Source organism: Rhyacophila brunnea, unplaced genomic scaffold, assembly GCF_057557595.1.
Source record: "Rhyacophila brunnea isolate RB1 unplaced genomic scaffold, BYU_Rbru_1.0 scaffold_19, whole genome shotgun sequence".
NCBI lineage: Eukaryota > Metazoa > Arthropoda > Insecta > Trichoptera > Rhyacophilidae > Rhyacophila > Rhyacophila brunnea.
Window position 1 is genome coordinate 26,517,766 of NW_028232848.1, and position 23,742 is coordinate 26,541,507.

The 23,742-nt window shown below is 32.4% G+C and overlaps 1 protein-coding gene across 2 annotated transcripts; it reads left to right on the top strand.

Moving 5' to 3' along the window:
* Positions 1–1,148: 1,148 nt before the first annotated feature.
* PIP4K (phosphatidylinositol 5-phosphate 4-kinase) lies at positions 1,149–19,125 on the top strand. Of its 2 annotated transcripts, XM_085946202.1 has the most exons (11): positions 1,149–1,467; positions 7,096–7,193; positions 8,175–8,285; positions 9,763–9,951; positions 11,041–11,179; positions 12,451–12,581; positions 13,120–13,288; positions 15,735–15,919; positions 16,158–16,270; positions 17,342–17,412; positions 18,088–19,125. In XM_085946202.1, the coding sequence occupies exons 1-11, from the start codon at positions 1,339–1,341 to the stop codon at positions 18,214–18,216; spliced, it is 1,464 nt and encodes a 487-aa protein (XP_085802328.1). In that variant the 5' UTR covers positions 1,149–1,338; the 3' UTR covers positions 18,217–19,125. The 2 variants fall into 2 exon arrangements, with proteins under 2 accessions (XP_085802328.1, XP_085802327.1); XM_085946201.1 differs by lacking the exon at positions 9,763–9,951.
* Positions 19,126–23,742: the final 4,617 nt, after the last annotated feature.

Genomic DNA, 23,742 nt, shown 5'->3' on the forward strand with positions numbered 1-23,742 from the left:
TAGGCCACATGGGATGGCTCAAGAGAACCTTAATCTGACCTGTCTTATGCAAGCTACCTGGATTCCAGAGTCCCGGAAGGTTGTCAAATACCCTATACATGCGATGAAGTAGTCAGCGATCAGTTCAATTACGATGTGAACAAATTCTAGATTCAAAATTTTCTTCTTTCGACCATGTCCGATCATATGGGCCTCCACAGAGTGGAAGTTTGTATTAACAGATTTTGTTTTGGATGTCAGTCACTTGCTCAACCAATTAGGTCCATACTCTGACTCATACACAAATTGAAAAACAATATGTCTACTTGCCAGACCCAGGATTCGAACCTGGGACCCACAACGTTATAGGCCGACGCTTAAGCTGCGTGGGTGTCAATTTTCTATGATGACAAAATAATTAGGTATGGAAATATCAGGGAAACAAAACCAAGAAGATTGTTAAAGTGGGGAATGTTGGTCCTTCTCATTCTGAAGCTTTTCAACGCTTTGAGGTTGTTAAGGAGTAGTTTGAAAAATATGAACAATAACTTTAAACAACTCAATTTGTCTCAAATGTATATTAGGTATAATGCTTTAGCTGGGAGGAGTCCAATCTCTTTGTCTTTAGCTTATTAAAAGGAAAACGAATAATGAAATTTGTCACAAAGCAATAATTTTATGTTGGTATATAACTTACATGTAGATAGCGAATAAAAAATGAATGTCCACATTAGACAAAATAAAATTGTCTTTTTTTCTTGACTAGGTACTTAATCCCCGCTTGGTCAATATAATTTAGATTCTACTATCAAACGATAAATTTAATAATCTTCAATAATTGAAGATATCATTTGAAATTTGTGGTTCCTTATTCGACTGGGTGTGCTTTTCATATTATTGCAATGGGGTAGGTATATAAACCACTGTCTTGGAGACGACGCAATAATGGTCATAATATTACTATCCTATACCTACGGAACTAATAATATATATATATATATATATATATAATTTGTATACATTTCAGCACATCACAGGATTTTCGATAATATATTATGTATCCGTCATAATTGAGTATCCCTTAACGGCGGCATTTCTATTTGTTATTGAATTTAAGTGGCAATACTGAAGATTGTTTTTTTCATCAACGCCCGTGTATTGTATTTCTTGTTGTCAAAAGACGGAATACTCGAAGGGAATCTACACTGCGGCTAAAACTCAGATATTTTCTCCAAACGATTGTGTAACGATTTGTGAATCGGATCTAAATCTGAACGAAGATGTCTTAATATTTTATTTTGGATCTCAAAATCAAAACTTGATCTGTGCAAAAGAAGTCGTAGTTAAAAGAAATTCAAAATGTCGGTCCCCAGGGGAGGTCTTAGCAAACTGAAAAAGAAGCACTTTCGCGTGAAACATCAGAAGGTGAAACTTTTCCGAGCCAACGAACCTCTGTTATCCGTCTTCATGTGGGGCGTCAATCATACGGTTAGTAACATTACTGATTCAACTGTCTTCTAGGTTAAATTTTCGCCAAGGTATTTTGATCAAAACATGTTTTGTTTTGAATTTGTCCACTGTAGTCCACCACAAACATATCGGGAGTTTACGTTATGTTTGTATTATAATTAATTTAATCACTAAACATATTCAATATAGTCACCGTATTGAAATGTTTACGTCGAAAGAAAGTATGAGGTAATAAAAATAAAATTGTTCAATTCACCTATTATTATTTTGCAAGGACTAACCCTCCTTACTAAATTCATAATCAACATGACGTAAATATGTGTCTAAACTGTTATAAAAGAAGTAAATACATACGAATGCCATAGTATTTTTAATCTGATTTTTATTTTAAATTGAAAAAGATTTATAAATACAATATGGTTCAGTTCCTGGTTCAGAATATATAAGGCGTAGGTAAGTAAGTATTTACTGCATATTAACATAATATATTATGCTGTCGATCCTGATAACAATCATTGCAGTATGCCACCACAATAAATTCTCAAGGACACCATAGGGGATATTTGAATACTTCAATAATGTTGAAACAATGCACTGATGCACAGTCACAATGGTAGATTCATATGCTTTCGGTGACTTTCATTTAGACCGTGACATAATTTGAATGTAGCATACTGTTCTTCCCTTATCGCATATACTGTACACATAGTTGAAATCGGATGTGACTCACTACTTCCCGTCACTCGAAAAACAATAGTCTTTGTAAATACCATTTCTATTTAATGTGCATTATAAAGAAATTGTATGCTGTACCCGTCCCATTAATTTAGGAACACGTCACGCTACACAATATAACGCCACAATAGAAAATGGTAAGATATGATGTCACTCCATACACGTGGCGGTTCATCGCATAGCATGGCGTGTTCCCATTTTTAGGGCGATGAGAAATCTTTATATTCCAAGGGTACCGTTGAATGTAATAGTGTGAGAACCACTGCATCAACTAATCGTTGATAGCCTTGTTATCAATATTAATAATTTAAAGACTGACAAAGAAAAGATACCAATAAGCTCTTAAAATCCTGTTTTCAGAGATATCAGATAGTGTAAATATTAAAATGAGACTGTCTGGTTTTATGGTTTCCAACACCAAGTTCCACCCCAACACTAGCGCCTCCATCAACCAACACTTTATTTGGATGAGGGAAAATTATGCCAAGCATGGGGTAGAGACAGGGTATTGTTTCTGTATGCCCACATACATAGAACGTCGACATAACATTAAATTTAAACAATGACGAAAGTCATGCAGTTCAAACTGGAATGAGATGCGAAAATTTGAATTAGCAAGGCCACAGCGTATTCTATAATGAAAATTGTTGTTTTTTTTTAATTTCGATTGCCGAATAATTATCAAAATATTTTTAAATTGCCACAATGGAAAATGTAAAAACTACACAATATAAGTAAATAGTAAATGCAAACTTTAAATAAATTGATCATTTATTATTATGTTATTTTATCATTAGTTAATTGAAGTATCTCAGATACAGTATACCTACAGTGTCTTCATCATTTTGTATATTTTTTTTATTGACATGGCAATGATATTTTAGATATTATTATGATGGCGTTTATAAACATAATATAATAAATTATGTCAGTCTAGTGTCGACGGATGAATGAGATGTATTTATTAATGCTAGTCTTTCGTGTTTGCATGTATAATCGGTACTCAAAACTTTTTCGTTCATCTATTATCGTGCGGTATTTACCCGAATAATAACTGTTTGGCGATTATCGTGTTCATTCAACACAATAGCGCTTGGGTTCAAGCTGTATCAAAGTAACAACAATAAAATTGATATCTTTACTTGCATAAGTATTATGTTATGTTTCGTATTGAAGACATAAGGTTTTACCAGCAGATGGCATTCATTATCCATGTTTATGAATGTCATCAGATTTGTTAATCCATAATGCGGTCCGATTGGCTGTACTTGTTTACCAATTACAATTTATAGGGTTGTGTACAGTGATTAGGATAGAAAATAAATATTGACTATGATGACACCCTTTGCTTTCACTTCGGAACACACGTAATAGGATTTGAATTGGATGGAAAATGGGATGGGCTCCCTCATCAGAAATAAGTAGAAAAATAAATAAAGTTTCGTCATTTTCAGTGTTAGTGCAATATGACGTATACACTTAGTGTAGTTATTACGCTCTCATAAAATATTAATTTAGTAATAATTTAAGTACTTACTTACACGTTTATTTACCTTATTACTAAACGGATTCTATTGAATTTTGAATTTAATTGAAACATTTATTTCACGTGACTTTCCTTTGAATATCATACTTATTATTACCGAGTACATAATAATGTCGCCACATGATGCGTGATTTTATTAGTAATAATCATTCATTGATGTATCTTTAATGCGATTACACTTATGGCGGATCGCCCACAGTGAATCGATGCTGCGTCAACACAAAAGTTTAGAAAATCTCCCACATTCAATTAATACTATACTTGCATACAACTGCACACATCATCCCATAGTGCCCTCCCCCCATCATCATGTCTTATATGTCACCGACAGCACAATGTTATCAGGCGAAACATGATTGTGTTGATCATATTATCAGTGGCTAAGACTGCAGTAAGAAACGTCAAAAAGGATAACTATATATACTTTGTCAGCGATCAACATGTAATAGTATTATTCATCCTATTATTATTTGACCATGTTATGTACTCCTAAGCGAATTTATACATGAGTAGTGTTCTATCTCATGTATAAAAATACATTACTTTTCTCTCTATATTTTTAAAGCCTGTTAATACATAACAAGAGTACAGATGACAATTTTTTCTTATGTGCAATGTGTCAGCTTTGTATGCATCAGTGCATTAAGTAACATGTGTATTGTTTATGTCGACTAAATTGAGCCATTGTTGGGTTTAGCATCAATGTGTGAGCTCGCTTTAGTATATTATTGTTTTTCCTGATAAATGACGTCATTAAATTTAAACACTTTTCAAACTGGTTCTAATGATAAAAATTTTGATCACTTACCGATTTATTTATTGACATAAGTGATAGTAACCATAGGTTTTTAATGCTTTTTTAATGCCAGGTGTATCAAATCAAACGCATCCTAAATTTTTAATCTTAACTCATTAAATGCTGGGAGATATTAATTACTATGGCGGTACCCAGCAGGCGTCAAATTTCCAGTTTAAAAGTTAAACCTTATAAACATAATATTATATCATAAAGACTTGTATATCGGTTAAGTAGTTCATCATGGTTCAAAGAGATGGCAGTGTATGAACAATTAATTATATTATTTTTTTTAAATCGACCGGGGTTAGTACGAAGAGGGTACAGTACAGTGTGTATACACACACGCTCATTTTCTATAGCCGGCCTAGCGTGCACGGAATTGTAATTGCTTTTGGCATACATCACAATTTACGAAAGAAAATAAAGGTTACTTGTGTATTTGTAAACTAATCTTCAATTAACGTATTACAAAAACGTTACATGTACACGATTGTGCCAGCTATGCGTAGTGGTTACAAAAATAATATAGAAAAAGGTAGCTACTATGTGTAATTATTATTTTGAAATGCGTTAAGGCCTTTGTACAAAAAAAAAACATTTTGTGACGAGAATTTTCACAAGATATGAAAAGTAAAAAAAATAAAAAAAAATACATTTCAATCTTTGAGTAACAAATCAACAGTGTTCTGAATTTCATTTAAAAATATTACTTAAAATTCGTTTTTCTCAAAACTCAATTTTTACACAAGTGCCCTTTTGCTTTTGGGGCGACGCAATGGATCAGGGTGTAATATAAACATTCAAGTACTAATACCGGGAAGAAGGACTCACATGTATGTTGGTAGATATCCTTGATCCAGCATCACTTCAGGTTGGGGAAAATGTGTGACATAGGACATAATATTGATAAAACACATTTTTTGATTTATAATTCTGCGCAGAATTGCAATATATATAGGCAAACATCGATAATTTACATCATTAATTACACTTAAGGAAGTCTTAGATTAGTTACAGCACTGTCGCTATTTTTGAGCACGTGTTTGGACACATTGGCGAAATTGACGTCGAAGCACTTTGTCGGAGGCGCGATGCGTGTTTTAGGGTAGTTATAGGATTTAATATTAACACATTACCGGTAAAAGGGGTGCACTGATATCAATTTAGGGTAAAATATTATCCGGCTTATCTTGAAAATCGCGCCGCTTCCCGTAGGAGCGACGCGTCCGTTGAGGAACGATTTCTCCATCTCCGGTCTATTTAGGGATTAATTGCAAACTGAATATTTTTTTTCCAAAAAGCCTGTTGGTTGGTAAGGAGGCGGGAGACGCATCGCCACGGCTGTGGGGTGAGGGGAAGCTATGCGGTCAAGTTAAAACCTAACAATGATTTTTTTGTCATTTCGGCCGCGCGACGATTTCGCCGGCGGGTACAATTTTTTTCCGCCCATCGAGGGTGCTATTATTTACTTAGCTTTATTAGGGGCTCTAAACATTCTTCAGGGGTGTTGGATATTTTTGTTGTCAGATTGTTGATTTGGAATTTGGAACTGGTCACGCACCAGGGTTTTTTTTCGTTTGATAACAGTACTTCAAGAACAGAATCTTAACAGACCAGGCAAAAATAATGAAGAATCTTTCTACAGTTTTTGTAAGAAAATTAATTTCAAGAACTGGACTACATTACCTACCGTTAGCTAGTTCCAGATTCCATTTTTTTTTATTGTTCGGATGATCTTAATCCCTGTTGATCTGGATTATCTAGGTTTTACTGTATTTGACAATAACTAACCAGAATCTTTGAAAAAATTTATTGAGTTGAGAAATTTTATGCAAGTAACCGATTTGCCAGCAATTTGAATTTAAATTGAGTTACCGTCATCATCAAGCACCCTCAGTTAATTTTCTTATTATCTAATTTGCTTGCACAATAATTTTCAAATGCGCTTGTATTGAGGAAGTAGTTGAGTCAGGGTAAAGGTGATACGTTAAATTTATAACAATATGTGAAATAAAATTCTATCTGCTGTGTTGTGTCTATGTGCTAACAATAAGAGTTCTGACGAGTTCCAATGACCAGATTTATTAATCAAACAACAACTGGAGAATAACAAGTTTTTCCTGTATGCATTTCAGCTCAATCGTATTTCTTATTGTGTATTTTTTACTGCCGTTGTAAAACCACAAAACTGCGCAATCAATTATGAAAATTAGCATGTTACGAAGGAGCTAAAATTTTTTAAATATGCCCGAAAGCGTAAGCATCTTTGCAATTTGATTCATTCATGTAATCATAAAAAAAGTCATATGATTCAACAAAGGAATTATAAATATAGACATTAGTCACTCTACACAGGTTTACGTGGTATTCTTATCAATATTGGGACATAGATTTATTATTATCAGTTAAACAATTTCTTTTTTCATTTCAAAGATGATTTTTACTTTAGTTCTCCATTAAACACTTTCCTTTTAATAATAATTGTTGTACATATTGATCATAAGTACCTATTATTTTGTAATAATTATTACTAATCTAACAAAGTCTCTTCGCATTTTATTTACAGATAAATGAACTAAGTCATGTCACAATTCCTGTCATGCTGCTTCCAGACGATTTCAGGGCGTACTCTAAACTTAAGGTTGACAATCATCTTTTCAACAAGTAAGTTCCAATTGCCATCTACTTACCATTTATTGAGGTGACGATCGAACCCAACACTCTGATCTAACATTTCCTGGAATGCGGAATATTATTTGTAAATGTATCCAATTTAGATTCTATTATCAATGGAAAACTAGGAACTGATGAATGATGAACTGATGCTTCTTATAAAATTCTAAATAAAGTAATAAATTTAAAAATAATGGCCCAAGTTGACTTTTTATTAATTCATATTGTTGAAAGTTGGCCAAACCCGTATTAAATTTTGAAAAGAAATCTGAATTTAAAAATACACAATTCAAACAATGTTTGATATACTTAATATAACAGCTTATATAATTTTACATTTAAAAAAAATGAAGCCTGAAATGTGCATGGGTCTTCTGTCCAGTTCCAATTTTAACAACAATATTTCCGATGATAGATGAACAAAACAAATGAAAATAGTGGTGCTGTCGTTCTCGAATATTATATTTTATGGAAACACCTTAAAATAATTGGAATTTTGTAAAGCATGAGAAAGATTTATTGGAAGGTTTTAAGACTTGGATGACTTCATTTATTATTATTATTAACAGTGGAAATACATAATACTTTTACAGACAAATGAAATTTTCCTTAGCGGTGGTAGAAAAAATGATGATGGGATTAAGCACCAACTTTATAGGGGTCCCCCTTTACCAACTTTATAGAGGGACTTCCGGCGATTGGTTTCTGTTATTTTCCATGAGCAGCTAGCTAATTTATAGATGCTAGTATGAAGTTCCTAATAATTAACAAAAATTTTGCTATTTTTTTTGTACATCCTTGGATGGGTTTTCCACCTAATATTATAATAGATGAAAAGCTTGTTTGTAGAGAAATTATTTTCTTTTATTGTAGTTTTGATGATACAACTTAATAATTATACTGGATTTGCGTTTGGGGTATTTCGTCATTTGAGTCCTTCAATTAATTATTTTGTTATTTGTATACTTTCAGAGAAAACATGCCGTCCCATTTTAAAATCAAGGAGTATTGCCCGTTAGTATTCCGCAACCTAAGAGAGCGGTTCGGTATCGACGATTTAGATTATAAAGAATCAATGACAAGGTGAGTTTAAGGCCATTATTATTAGTATCTTCTTTTACTTCTACAATAAAATTATTACAAGATAATGAAATCATTCTTTCATTCAACATTGGTAGTAGCTAATAAAATGTCAATACACAATTAATCTTGCTATTAATATAAAAGATATGATAACATCTTAACCCTTTACTGCATAGTGTCGCAAATTTGCGACATTTCAAACTATTTCGATATAGCCAATGCCATCTGTGTAAATTATCAAATAATATCCTTTTTCGATGCCTAGAAAACTGTTTTACCATAAACATCCTACTTTACCGATTTTGTTTGGACATTTCAAGAAATAAAGCATTTCTGCATTATAGTCTCTGCATTTCTGCTTTGACAGTTGACGAATTCGTATGTACGCGAAAATCCGCATTTGTAAATAAATAAAAAAAAATATACAGAAGATTGAAATTGGTTGAATAAAAATATCTACACATCAAATAAGGTGTGCACATTAGTTTTTTATAATTGTTTTCATTTGGTTTTGTATTTTGTCATACTAAAATGTAAGATTTCCAAATGTCGTAAATCTGCGACACCACGCAGTAACATACAAAATTTAATGAAATTTTCGAAAAATATTTTTTTTATTATTTTTCCTTCATTCACAAGGCATTTTGACACCAAGAAAAAATATTTTTTTTCAAAAAAAAAATCATGCAGTAAAGGGTTAAAGATGATCTATTGGTAGCCTACATCAATCGATTTTTACATAGATGTTGTATGTTTTGATAAAATCGTATTTGAAAGATTCGAATCAAAGAAGATATGGACGTATTATTGTATATTTGAATGGGGCGATTGCTTCTGAAATACACTATTTAGGTGTACATTATTTTCACAGCGTGAAGGAAACTGGACATACAATATCTGCGCACTAACCCATCGAGTCATGATCATTTGAAGATTCACACTTTGGCTTTGATATCTCAATATTAAAGTTAAAAAAGATAATATTCTTCATAATTGTTTCTTATTTATAATATGTTGTTTTTCAATGTATGTTTCAATCCACAGCATTGGCTTAATAGGTTGAGCTCGTAACAAGATTCACATCTGATTATAGAGCCAATTAAAATAATCCTTTTATATTATTTAATTAAATAATGTTGACTGACGAGATTCACCAAATATATATTATGTATAACTGAATAATATGATTTAACTATTTTTTACACTGGATTACTATCATTTTAATACAGCCTCGCTAATGGCAAATTAATGAATTATGTAGGTACTGAATTTCTTTTAAAATGATAATATTCATCTAACTGCTGTATTCAATAATCTCATTATGTAGAATTTTTTTATTATTATTCTAATGAAATTCTCATTTAACACATAGTTAATTCAAATTATTGCAGTGAAATAATGTCCATATAAGCATTCATAGTAAGTATATATAGGCAGCGACATTGCTATGGCAGTTTCTAATGGTCACATTCGTTAGGTTTGCGCTCCCCGCTAATTACCTGCAACCGCGCCCGTTAAAGAAGTCGCACGCCGTTAAGAGATCCCAAACGGTCCCCATAATGGGCTCTGCCAATCCCGCGCCGAAGCAGTCTCACAGCCCTCACGATAACATATTTTCCGACGCCACTTCCTTTGTTAGGCGGGGGTTGTCCATCAAGAGATTGAGGTCAGATGGAATGGTGTGCCGCAATCCCCCATTGTATCGTAGCTTCACATGCCTCTTATCACTTTATCATCGAGTCTCAGGCGTATGTATTGATTAACAGTTCAATTAGTTTTAGGTTGTTTTTTATGACTAACTATTACCTATTACCGAAAACAGTGAAACTTCTGTCATCTTCCGAACTCTCTGTCTGGGAATAAGTCATACCCAATTTGGCTATTTTCCTTGATATTTTACTAAATAAACTATCATCGGCGGCCCTCGTAGTCCAATAGGCAGAGTGCTGGCTTCTCACACCAAGGGTTCCGAGTTCGATTCTCGGTGAAGTCACAATACATCTGCGATTTTCTTAATGCTGGATGTTTCTGTGATGTATTTCACTATCACTAATCAGGCCCTCATGGTCTCTTGTAATTAATGTAGATGAATTTTAATACTTTTCATTTACTAAAAAATTATATCATTTCAATTCATTTTGACACCAAAGTATATTACTGTCATTACATTCTACTTGTTTGTGAAAAATAGTATGTAATAGTTTTTTTTAATTAAATAAGAAGTGTCAAATTTAACCGCTTTCATTCCCTTTTTGTTGTTTTATTTGTGTGATGATTTTTTTCAGTTGTTATTGGAACATTAATCGCTAAAATCGATGTGTGGAAAACATTTGGCTTAGTTTTAAAAAACATTTGTGTTGCTAGCTTTCGTATTTATATTTTTACCCCAAGTTTCCAAAAAAATTTGAGTGAAAGTTTGACCTTCTCCGACTACAAGTATTTTTTACAAAGATAGGACTTTAGCTAGCCGTGCGATCCTTTTCACGAAACATTTTTTATTGTTATTGCATTTTTTGTTGTTTTACTGTTTCTAAAATCTCTAATTGAATTTATTACAACCACATTAATTAATAAGTTATTTTAACCGATGCAGAAAAATAAACGAAACGCAAAATAATTTATTAGGAATTCAGAATCTGTGACCGGTAGTAACATTTTACATTTTATCAGTTGACCTACATATTTTAATCCACGAGAGTTTTACAGCTGTCGCTTATTCTAATCGACTGATTTATGTCGCTTGTTGCCTGTTCAGGTCACAACCAATTCCGGACGATTCGTCGGGCAAGTCGGGCGCCAAGTTCTACCAGAGCTACGACAGACTCTTCATCATCAAACTCCTCACCTCGGAAGAAGTTGAACGGATGCACTCCTTTCTCAAACATTACCATCCCGTGTGTATATTAATTGCTACATTGATTACGTATCTTTGTCATGTCAGTATGTATTGAGCAGTGATTGAACTACTATAATAGAGGGAGTAATTTCAACATATTATTGTAATGAAAAAGTACTAAGAATTTCATAGAATGTGGACTAATACAGTGAGAGACTTGCAAACTATTTGTGCATATAACAAAATCTGATGGCGAGTCCAAAACATTTTTAATGTGAAAATTAATACTATTGACTAATAGTAATTCCAGTCAAATGGAATATGTAGTACAAAACTCAAATCAATTAGAATTTTTAGTATGGCTGAAAATCTATATTCTCTAGCCATCTATGTAGGATGTCGTGCTTTGAATAATGATAATTCATTGTCTGTAAAACTTATTTTATGCTTGTTACACTAATGCGGACATCTATATATCAGAATCCTAGAGAAAAATGGTACCATTTATAATGATTGTTGATAAAAAAAATATATTGTTTTTAAACACCCTATCTTTCTTATTCATTGTGTGAGAACGGATTATTATTTTAACACTGAGCGCAGTGACGTCCCTAGATAAAATACCGCCCCTAGGCAGCGCCAAAATACCGCCACATTTTTTATACAGTATTTTTATTATCCTTTCATGTGTCCAATATCTAAGAAATGTGTTGTACTTGTATGGATACATTACTAACAAAATATTAGACTGTAATTATTCGCAAATCTGCACGTGTCGTTTCTAGTCACCAAGGACGTCGAAGGGCAACGGAAGTATACTAGATATCACGAACCCGACAAAACCAGTGAGCTAAATTTTTAATGGAAAGGTGTTTTCGTTATTACTAAGTCTAAGTACTTAGCTATTTCTATATTATATTCCAAATGATTCTCCTCGAATTGCCGCCCTTCGAGTAACTGCCGCCCCCAAGCGACGCTCAATCTGCCTACCCCCATGGGACGTCGCTGACTGAGCGTGTGGGAGACTAATAACAACTTGTAGGTTGAAATGAATAGAGGATTGCCCGATTGCCTGAAAACTGGCAAATTGAGGGTCGAAATCGAACTTTGGCCCTATTCACGCAGGTCTCAGGAAATATATTTTTTTTAAAATTCAATAATTATAATTCAGTAGGTACTTACATATTTCTAGATTAAATTCATCATAATTTAATTGTCAAAAAAATTGTGACGACACATTTATGATGACATGAATCCATTTTGAATTACAAAACAGACAAGTATTGTTACGTGTTTCCGTTTCTGTAATGTAAAATATTTCTCTTTCAGTATATTGTTGAGAGACACGGAAAGACTCTTCTTCCCCAGTACTTGGGTCTGTACAGGATCACCGTCGACGGAATTGAACATTACTTAGTCGCAATGAGAAACGTTTTCTCCAATCATCTTTCTATTCACAGGTGAGTAACAAATATTTCTATTCAAAGTAAACAATTAAAAATGAAAACATCGTTAATAATTGGGGTCAAATGACACAAGAATTAATAGCCGATGATATTGCTCGTTTGAAATGCACTAAACATTTTGCATTGAGAAAATTAGGTAACAAAAAATATGTAGGTATAGCACATTTCAATTGAATGGTTTCATTGGCTACTAATTTCACTCTTAAAAACTACACCAATGATAGTAAGCATTTCATAATCAGATGCGCACAAATACGGACACTATATTATGCGAATGAGAAAATGTTCAAAAACAACTTGATCCATTTATGTGATATTATGCAGTGTTTCGCAACATATTAAACTATGTTTGTAGCGACCGTAGAAGTTCAATTTACAATTCAAATGATGGTTTACCACACTGTATGTATACATCAATAAATACTTATACGGTGCTTTGTTTATATTTGTGATAATCATATTTATGGGGTGCATTTATTGGCTTCCACTCACTGGATAACCTCTAAATGAGTTTCTTGTTAAACCATTTCAGGAAGTTCGACTTGAAAGGATCGACGGTGGATCGGGAGGCTTCCGAGAAGGAATTGGAGAAAGACCTGCCGACGCTGAAGGACAACGACTTCATCAAGCAGGGTGTCAAAGTGGACATGGGAGAGTCTGCTAAGGAAAAGCTCCTCGAGACACTTTCTGCCGATGTTGATGTGAGATTTGATTTAATTATAACATTGGTGTCTATTTTTCAATATTTGACTTAAGAGTGGGTATAACAGGACCCAGTGTGATTCATATTTCATTCGAAGAGAGTCCACAGAGCGAGTAGCACGTCATTTTAAATCAAATTTACAACAAAATCCCTGGTCATCGAAGATTTTATTTTAAAAACTTAATAATTATTGTCGCTAGAGCAATTCTTTGCAATGATTTATTAGGTGCCGTGAACGCTCTCGCCAGCCGGCGGAATGAAAACAATGTGAAAAATAATAACAGTATATGGGGTTGCCTATACGATAATATTTACCAACAAAATACAATAATGATACCTACCTATTGTTTCACTAGTACATATTATATTATAAAAGTAATTGTGTTACTAGTTTGTAAAAGTGTCTCTAAACTCGGGTACATCACTAGATATATTGTACGTTTTTTTAAATATGCATTAGAATTAAACAATACTTACCAGTTTTTTTTTTTTAAATAATTATGTAGGTCTTACACATTAAAAATAAAAACTATTCATTAATTATGTTTTTTGGATAGCACATGAAATAAAAATGTAGGTAGATAATGTGTTTCAAAATCCTTCGTATGTTTAGTTCTCGAACAATTTCAGGTTAAAAAGTTATTAATCTATTTCTAAGTTTCTAAACTACTAAACTAAACTCTAAGTTTAAAAACGTCACAATATCCACCATATTGGTTGTAATACTTCCCACCAAAAAGCTGATTAACATATTGAATTTAGTAACATTTAAGTATATTAAAAGATATTATTTTTTGGTCACCCCATACTCACTAAGCTGAAGCGAGTTTGTTTGTTTTAAATTTAATTTATTGACCATTACTTTTGACCCACGTATCGGCGGCGACTTTTTAATATTACTAGTAGACCAGCTATTTCGGACGACATATAAAAATATCATATTTTCAATTCTCAAGGGCATTTCTGTAGAGCGTCCCTTTAAGGCCCATAAGTTTGACATCCTTCCTGTTAATTTAGTTTTAATTTTTCCCATTGCTATATATGAGGCGCCGAGCGCCAAAGGAGCTCAAGCACCATTTTACAAAAGTGCTACAAAATGGCCGACAAGTTTTCAGTGAATTTAGTTTTTTAATTTTAAACTTGATTGTTGAAATGGACAATTATTTTTTAAGCAAAGCAAATTTAAAAAAATCAAAGTATTATTTGCAATAATATTTAATGAAAAATATCTATTGGATTCCAAAAAAAATGGTGTTTGAGCTCCTTTGGCATATAGAAAAATGAAAAAAGGTGGCACTTGATACTTTTTTTTGTTGCATAAGCTTCTGTGGCATAAACATTTTCAAATTCAAATAATGGCATTAATTAAAAAAAATAAATCATTTATAAAAAATGTTTTAATATTAGGGTTTGGATTGCAATAAAAAACATTTTGATATAAACAAATTTTATTATGCCAAATAAACACTGAAAAAATGGTCAAATTTGTTATGATTGTTACATGAGTTTGTTTGGCATAAAATTTGCCTTATAATATTAAATACGTTTTTGCCATTACAGCAATGATTTCAAAGCCTTTGGATTGTTTTTTTCGTAATAACCGTCTATATACCCAATATTATTAATAATACTGAATTAAATCGTTACTCCAAACTGGCCAAAATAACAAAATCATTATTCAAATTTAACACCATCATTTTTTCTCAAGGATTCGGGTGATTTTTTAAATACTTTTTTTAGTGTATATCAATCGTAATTGGATATAAAAGAAGATGAAATTCGAAATAAGAGTTATTTTCCTTCGTGGAAGTAAAAGTTTAGTAGACATAATTACTAAAATGACGTTAATAACCATATTTCAAAAGTAATATAAAATATTTTAAACAACAGCGTATGTGAAAGAAAAACGGATAAAACATGTTAAATTTACCGCGATTTTCCTCGTTTACAGATTTAACACACATGGAAACTATTTTTCTAATCCTTCTTGAGCTCATTTTTAGTTTTTTTCACTGTTGAGAACGTATGTTCAATAAGACAAATCTGACAGCTGTTTTGGTCTCGCGCTCTCCATAGTATAATGGCGGATAAGCTTCTGTGGCGTGCCGACATAACGACCAAAACAATTATGCCACAGAAAATAAATCTCTATTGTAAAATATCTATAATTATTTGAGCGATAAGACTTTGTGGCATGATACATATCGATTTATAGAATAAACCTACATTCAAATGTCAAAAATCGTAAAGTTGGCGCTTGAGCTCCTTTGGCGCTCGGCGCCTCATATTCATTCATATTCAAATACTGACGTTTAGGAAACAGGGCTACCTTATATTACTTTTTTCAGGACAGCCAAAAGAAGATTGAAAATATGTTGATTCTTTCTTTTCTTTTCATTTCTCTTTGTTATTTTGCAATAAACTAATTGAATTATCTACGGCAGTTCCTGACGAAGCTCCACCTGATGGACTACAGTCTGCTGGTGGGCATCCATGACTGCGCTCGTGCCGAAGTGGAGAATGCGAACCGTGCGGCACTGGGAGAGTCAGCCGACTCCGACAACAACGGCCTGGACAGCGGAGACGACTCAGAGAGCGGCTCCGGACTGGACAACAGGCATGGTGACAGGTAATATTATACTTAATCAAGTTTACTGCCCTATAATTTGAAATCCGTTATAATTGTCTTTGTTCATTCATTTTCTTTTATAATCAATGTGCCGTCTAGAAATTGTAAACCGGCGTAGTTTTCGTTAAAAAGTCCTAGATATGTATAAAATTCCTAACAAACTGATCTTGCTGCATATATACATCCAATGTCAAAGTAATGCACTGAATATAAGTGGACTGATAATTTTGAATTTTAGGGGTGCCTGGAATACACCACCCGACAGCCCCCGAGGTCTCATGAGAGAATCTTCCTTGCAGTATGATGGAATCATTCCGGAAATGGACATTTACGCCATCCCGAGCCAAGAAGGTAAACTAAATTACTTAATTGTATCATTTGAATAGATTTGTTTTTTATATTTTCTGCTTCCCTTCACCTACATTCCTCGTATAAAAAAAATTGTATAATCTCCACTCAGCGGAGGCCCATATGCCTGCTTATGAGTGAACAAGGTTATTTACTTACACCAATTTTAATACTAATCTGCATTCATTTGTCTTTTCATTCTGTCTCTTATTGTTTAGTGCCGATCAAAACATCGCTTAACTCCAAAATCAATAAAAAAAGTGATAATTATGCTGTATCGCATATGGACAGATAGTTATCCCAGGATGTGAACTGTCCCGCAAAACATCATCAATTGCATATTATGTGGTCATTTTGAAAATTAAAACTAACATTGCGACACTAGCGCCTCAAGTGCCGTTGAGTAATACTCCAATGGTAATGTCTTCCTTGATTTCAAATGCATCCGATTATAATCTCCAATTGGACTGTGTTACCAATTATCATAGATAACTGCTTATGGAATTGCCCCGAATCTGTGTTATTTTGGATCTAAAAAAATAACGGAAACGTGTTACCGTGTTAACTAATACTCGTGCAGGGATGTTTAATCTTTGTAATTTAGCATTTTTTTGAGTTCTGTAAAGATTTGTGTATATTTATGAATCACATCCTTTGAATACTGTGAGTTGAGTCTATTGCTCTAATTACTATAGTTATTCTCTTAGCATAGAGAATTTCTCGTACATGCCCATGAATTACTCGGTACAATTATACATTTCGATGATTTCTTCACCAACCAGTATGAGTCAGGTCATATTTTTTGTGTCAAAAATTACCAAGACTGATATGTAACTGAATACCAAAAGTGTTAAAGTAAAACCCCGTTAATTCGAAATCGACAGGACCGAAAATCTTTAAAAAAATTGAATTAGCCACCTTAGAAACCACCTGCAACTTGCTCTTAGGAAGAAATGGGATTTGCACGTGTTATATTGACTGCTATGCTTTTAGAAATAGGTGGACATCTGTATCAGTATGATATTATGCTTAGAGTAAATTAGATGAATTTTACATTTATGTTTCTTTCTACAGGAGCAGTGCGAAAAGAAATTTACTTTGTTGCCATTATTGATGTCCTGACTCACTATGGAGTGAAAAAACAGGTCAGGATTTTTTCAAATAAGATATCTCCACTACTTATGAAATATTTACAACAATGTATTTATCTCCTTATTATTTGATGACACGTAATTTGAGAAAGGGATAGCTGATACAAATTTCTAAGTTATAGATGATAAATGTATTCATTGTAGTAAATGGTGAGTCCCTTAAAAAGTCAAAACGGTGTTGTATATTCAGTTAGGTGTAAGTGTTAATTATGTTGCGTTCTCACTTATCTTTCAACTCTCTGTTGAATGTTGAACAAGAAAGTGAAAGGAATATTCCCACGCATCGATTTAAGTTGAATGGATACATAGTCGTAATCAAGATGTCATCAAGGAAACATACAAATTTGACGTGCCGATATGAGTTGTTAACCAATTGACTCGAAAGATGATTCACTGTTGAATTGACATAAATTGAAAGGACCTCGACTTTGTTCAATTCAACTTGCAAGTTGATCAACTTTATAGTCATATTATAGTTCCGACTTATCGATTGACTTTCAACTGTCATTTAACATAATATTATGCAGTATGCGGCATTAGATTTTTCAACAAACTTTTTATTCATCATGGAAGTTTTGAATATTTTGATTTAATTTTTCCCCATACTAAAACAGTTAATATATGTTTTACTCACATTGTGTATGTAATGTTATGCGTTGTTTTTTGCAGGCCGCCAAAGCTGCGAAGACTGTTAAGTATGGAAGCAACGTGGACGGCATATCCACTTGCGATCCTGAACAGTACGGAAAGAGATTCATCGAGTTCATGACGAAAGCCATTGAGAGTATCAATTATTAAATGTTATTAAATATTCCTCCAACTACATTATTCTACGTTCACTTACGATAGCATAATTAGTGGACATATTCACTGCGAAATCACGTAATTATCGTAACCTTTACCATCTCGATATTGGTTTTATTCTTTGATACATTTATTTCCGCCTACTTAATTTTACGTAATGTTTGCTCAGCACATCTTTCCAATATCTCTCGACACGTCATTTTTATCTACCGGTAAGAAATAATATGCGAAATGAAGAAGATAAGAGATTTACCTAAAAGATAAATATTTCATCTTACAGTTTTTCTCTGTGCACTTCCTATACAATTAGTGATCTATATCGAAAGTTATTAAATTTACTGTCAATCTTTGAACTGACCGTCTGATCTATGGCAAACGATAAAATGGATCGACTTATTGAATTGTAACATCAACCGGGAAAGCAAAACTGAATTTCTCTTTACAGTATATCAAAGCCCGTGAAACGTACTCGAATATTTAATTAAGCAAGTATTAAGATTTGATGTAGGGAAATTTTATATATTGTTATTACCGTAAGCCGTAACAATTTTAAATCTTTTTGATATTTAAACTCGATTCACGTTAAATCCATTCAGTAATATTACATTCTCAAATTTAATACTACTCGCGTAGCCTTTCCGTGCATTGTTTTAGACTTAACAGTAGGTTTATGAAATATGTCGGTACTTTATTTGCAGGTGTAGTGTGGTTCACTGGTAGAATAATTATTATTGTGTGTAAATGTGAATTGAATTCTGGTTACGACAAAAGTAGTATAAAATTATTTTATTTCTCAACCAGTAAACCAGTTTTGCATCCTAAAAGATTGGATGGTTACCGACAAATAAATAGATGCTCGTTAATATTGAATATTATGTAAGCAATATTCTAAAAGATTGCTACAAAAAACATCAAAAAAAAAATTTTTAATTGAAGATTGATAATATTAATATGTATTATCAATTATTTCTATGTAAATCATGTTAAGTTCTAGTTTGTAAGTTTATTTATAAGGCAGTTGTAATGTTTTTTCAATTAATTATTAAGAATGTTAAAATGTGTAAGACATATTATTATTATTATTGTAACCGATATTTTTTTAAGTTACGGAATTTGGTTTAATCTAAAACATAATCTCATTCGCCAAGTTAATTAGTGCCAATGAGCAATGAAATTCGCCGGCACGCAAGTTTAATATTAATCGTTAATTCGACAATCGCTTCTGTGACGTTTACATCTTTTCGGCTGCCGTGTTTATGCATCGGACGGTACAACATCGAATGTCAATTCAATAACCTACTATTTAAGCGGAAGGAATGTCTCCTTTGAAAAGTATGATAGTCTCCCGAAGGTATTACATAATTATACTTTTATTCAATTAACCGTTTAAAAATTATTAGTAACATGATAATATTAATATATATATTAAAAAAAAATTGGAATGGCGATTTGGTTCAAGTTCTGTTAAAGTTAGGTTATTATGTAATTTTATACTTGCATATTAGGCATAATAAAACTATTTGCTTTTTCTCTAGTCTTTTATACTGTGAAACGTGATTTTTAACATTATGGACGATATTGTCGCTGAATTTGCTAAGCATACCGGCGCGGCGCGTCTGCGCCCCCTTTCAGACAGTTCGTGAAAGTATCTCATAGGTGTATATGTTTATTATTATAAATGTAAGGAGTTTTCGAAACAGGCATGAAAGTTTCAATATCTACAGATTCTTTAGTTTGTGAACGCTTGTTTTGAGTTAGTAAAAATTGTCGCACATGTCATAGTTTTGCATTCGTTCAAGTTTAAAATAATATACAGAATCGGAGCAATACGAGACATTTTATTTTCCCAGAGAAACCTTTGCTTCAGTTTTTTTATTTTTTGATTTTGATTTACGATTTTTTTCGTTGTTAAGAAGGAAAGCCTGAATGGTTATATCAGGGTAATGAAGGATAATTTTTGATCAGTATTTAAATTAAAGTAAAATAATGATTGTTATTGAAAAGCATGCAGGGGGAGGGGAGGAGCTGTGAAGGAGGGATAATATTTTCAATCTAAAAAAACCAGTCGCTAAACTGAATCACGGTTAAATTTAATTCATGTAAATATATTAAATAATTGATATGAAAATTAGTCGAAAGTCTCAAAGTAATAAAATTATTAATATTATAACTTTACCGGTAACGTAATCCATGTTTGTATTGTCATATTTTTAGAGCTAACATGCTTGGTGTCACGTATATCGAAATAAATTTGGATAGGATATCTTTAGTTTGAAATTAATGTTTGATTATTATTCTTTGAATTTCATGCCTGGATCTTAAAAATATTATTATTATTGGCTTAGTGTTTAAAAAAAATTAAGAGTATTTTAGTTGTTCGGTTGAAATTTTCGACCGTTTTCTAAGCTACTTTATTTATTGATGTAATTGTTTTTTTTTTTTTTTTATATAATAGACGCGATTTCTATTAAATTTTTGGGCTATATTTAACAGTCCAAAACTTAGAAATAAAAATTTTCAAGAGGAAACCGTTTTGACAAACAGTATTTGAGTCGTTCCTTTTAAATTACATTAATAAAATTGGCAACGTGCTTTGAAATAACAGCGTAAGTGTACTTATATTAAATGTTATCAATGTTGTCATTCGCTACTTGTTGAAATAGTAAAATTCTAAGTGGACTTTGATCGTGTGAGTTAGCCCAAAAACCGTGTTAAGTGTTCATAATGTCTATTTGATTTCTTTGTATATATCGTGCCATCAGTTTGGCCGGATGTCTCCTTAATGTTTGCCAATATATTGTTAATGTTTTTTATTCAATATCATTATGAATTATTCATATACTATTATGTAATGTTAAAGGCGAGAAGCAGAGGAGGCGGGTGTTTGACCGAGAACGGAACTGCGGGAGTGTTAAATAATTGTTGTTCGTTAACCAGCTTTTCTTCTGAAGTTGAAACTTATTCTTTATCATTGGTTAACAGCACTGTTCTGGAAGACATTTCAGTGAATTACTTGATTAACATTTAACATCTTGAAATGATGTTAGTCAACCTGAGATGATGGTGATCAGAACGGTGCCCAATCATAAACCTTGTTATTATGCTCTTGAATGTTAAAATAGTAAAGTATTCCATGTAAGGTAGATGGGCTTCAGCCAAATATTAATAAATCTTTTAAATTATCATTTTGTCTTTTTCTTTTTTAATGATTCTTAACTTAACACTATCTCCAATGTGACAAATTTAACTTTAGGAATATACATAATTTGAAAACACCTCAGTTATAATTATATACCCACTAGAAATAAAATATGACGCCCGACAGGACTTGTGCTTTACCAATTAAGCTACGAGTATCTTACTTAATTATGAAGAGGTTAACTAACAGTTGTTACATGAAATGCTTGTTAAGCAATTTGATAATGAGGTGTTTTCAAATTATGTATATTCAATATAAATAATGTTACATTCTCAAATTTTGTGAACTGTTCGTTGAATAAAAGAAATGGTTTATTTAGGTTTGGTGCAGGCGGGCGGCTGTCTCGTTATCGAAGTGTTGTGAGTATTGCCAGGATTATTGGAAGATATTATTCCCCAATTCCTTGATGAAAACAGAAATATAAATTACAATGACATATAATGGCATTTTTCTCCCATTGAGGTATTTTTAGTTGTATCGCAACCATTGGCAGCTTTAGGCCCGAAAAAGTAGTAGGTCAATTTTGAATATATTATTTTATTTTTCCTTTTCGTTGTATACTTAAGAGACGTATTGCAAATTGGCTTTTTATACATTATAGAAGAAGTGCTAGAAATTGTTATAGGTACTTACCCTTCAAAAAAATGTCCATTTTCACATCAAACACATGTAATAAAACCTCTATAGATTTTTAGCTTCATTTTTCATTAAACTGTCACTGTTAGAAAAAGTGTTGTGTACTGTTATGGAATGGCGGGATCATTTATATATCAACACTTTTTATATTTCCACTGATTTTATTAGAAGGTAATTTTTATGATTAATATAGCAGATTACATTTTAATTGGTAACTTGTATACAATGGTTTAACACAATGAATGCAGTCGATGCGTATTACTCTAAGGTTGGATTTAAACTAAACTACAAACATTGACATTGGATATGAAAATTTCAGACAACAATAGGAAGTTTGAAATAATAAGCGATAACAAATAAGTATAAAAAGGTTTACGAGACAAAAATAATACACTTGAAACGCAACAAAACACGCTCGCTGAGATCGCGGGGCTATCAGTACGACATATTATACCTGTTTCCATTTTGACACATTGAAAATATATCTCTCATTTTTGGCAATGACCTAAATGACGCCTAATGCGGCGACAAAATAATATGAAGGAAAAAAAAGGATTTGTGCTTCTCTCCGTCTCACATATGAAAAATGAGAGAGAAAGAGAAATATTTTATAAAAATAAATATATTACAATATATTATATTGTAAGATATTTATTTTTGGAGGGTCTTTGACCTAAAGGGCCAGCCGCCATTGATCGCAACATTGAAATGTCAAACGATTTGTTCCGTCATCGCAGCAATTCTTTCATCAACATTGTTTATGGACTGAATTGAAGGTCTTTTTGTCATTTTTCTTATATTAAAAATTACCATGTTTGATCCTAAGCAGGGTTTACAGACCTCCCCACATAGAGGAGGATGTATAATATGTACCTAACTTTTGAACCTACTGTTGTTTCAATGAAACTTTTAGAAAATATTCAAGATAGTTCAAATTGTCATTTTATTAAAAAGGTATTTTGATGGATAATTAAATTAAACCAGAAATTATAAAAATCTATTTTCGACGCAGTTAATTAATAAATTGGATTCTGTGGAGATGACAAAATTTTTGCTTGCAGTGCCAACCTTTTAACCATTCTTACGTGGCAACTGACTTTAGTCAGCCTATACGCGCGGGTCATCCGCGCGTCAGCTGACTAAAGTCATTTTAATTTTCGTTTCCCTAGTACTGCTTTCGACCAGACGCGAAAAATTCGAATATTGATTTAATTTATTCAGAAATCATCCTTCTCTTGACATCTGTCCTTGTACAGCCTAAACTTCTATTCTATCTAATTTAAATAAATATTTTTCAGGAGCGTGTCTCGGATAAAAAAAAATATCACTCATCGGGTCACTTCAAATTTGCTTATTAATTTGCTAATTACTTAGTGCATGTGCGCCAAAAACATTTTACTGACGCGTTTGTAACCATGAGTTCGCGATATAATATGTTATATTGTTTTTTAGTGATTGAAGAACTATTTGGTGCGTAAACTGTTAAATAGAATATTCGAAAGTTACATTGATCAAAGTGAATTTACAAAACATATTTTTTACAAAAGGAATTGCTAGTATATTATCCGTGAGTTAATAGTTTCGGAAAATAATTTGAACAAGGTGTAATTTAAATATATGAGTCCGCGATTTAATATTTCTCTTTGTTTATCGTAGATTAACATTTTTAAATACTATTTTTTGGT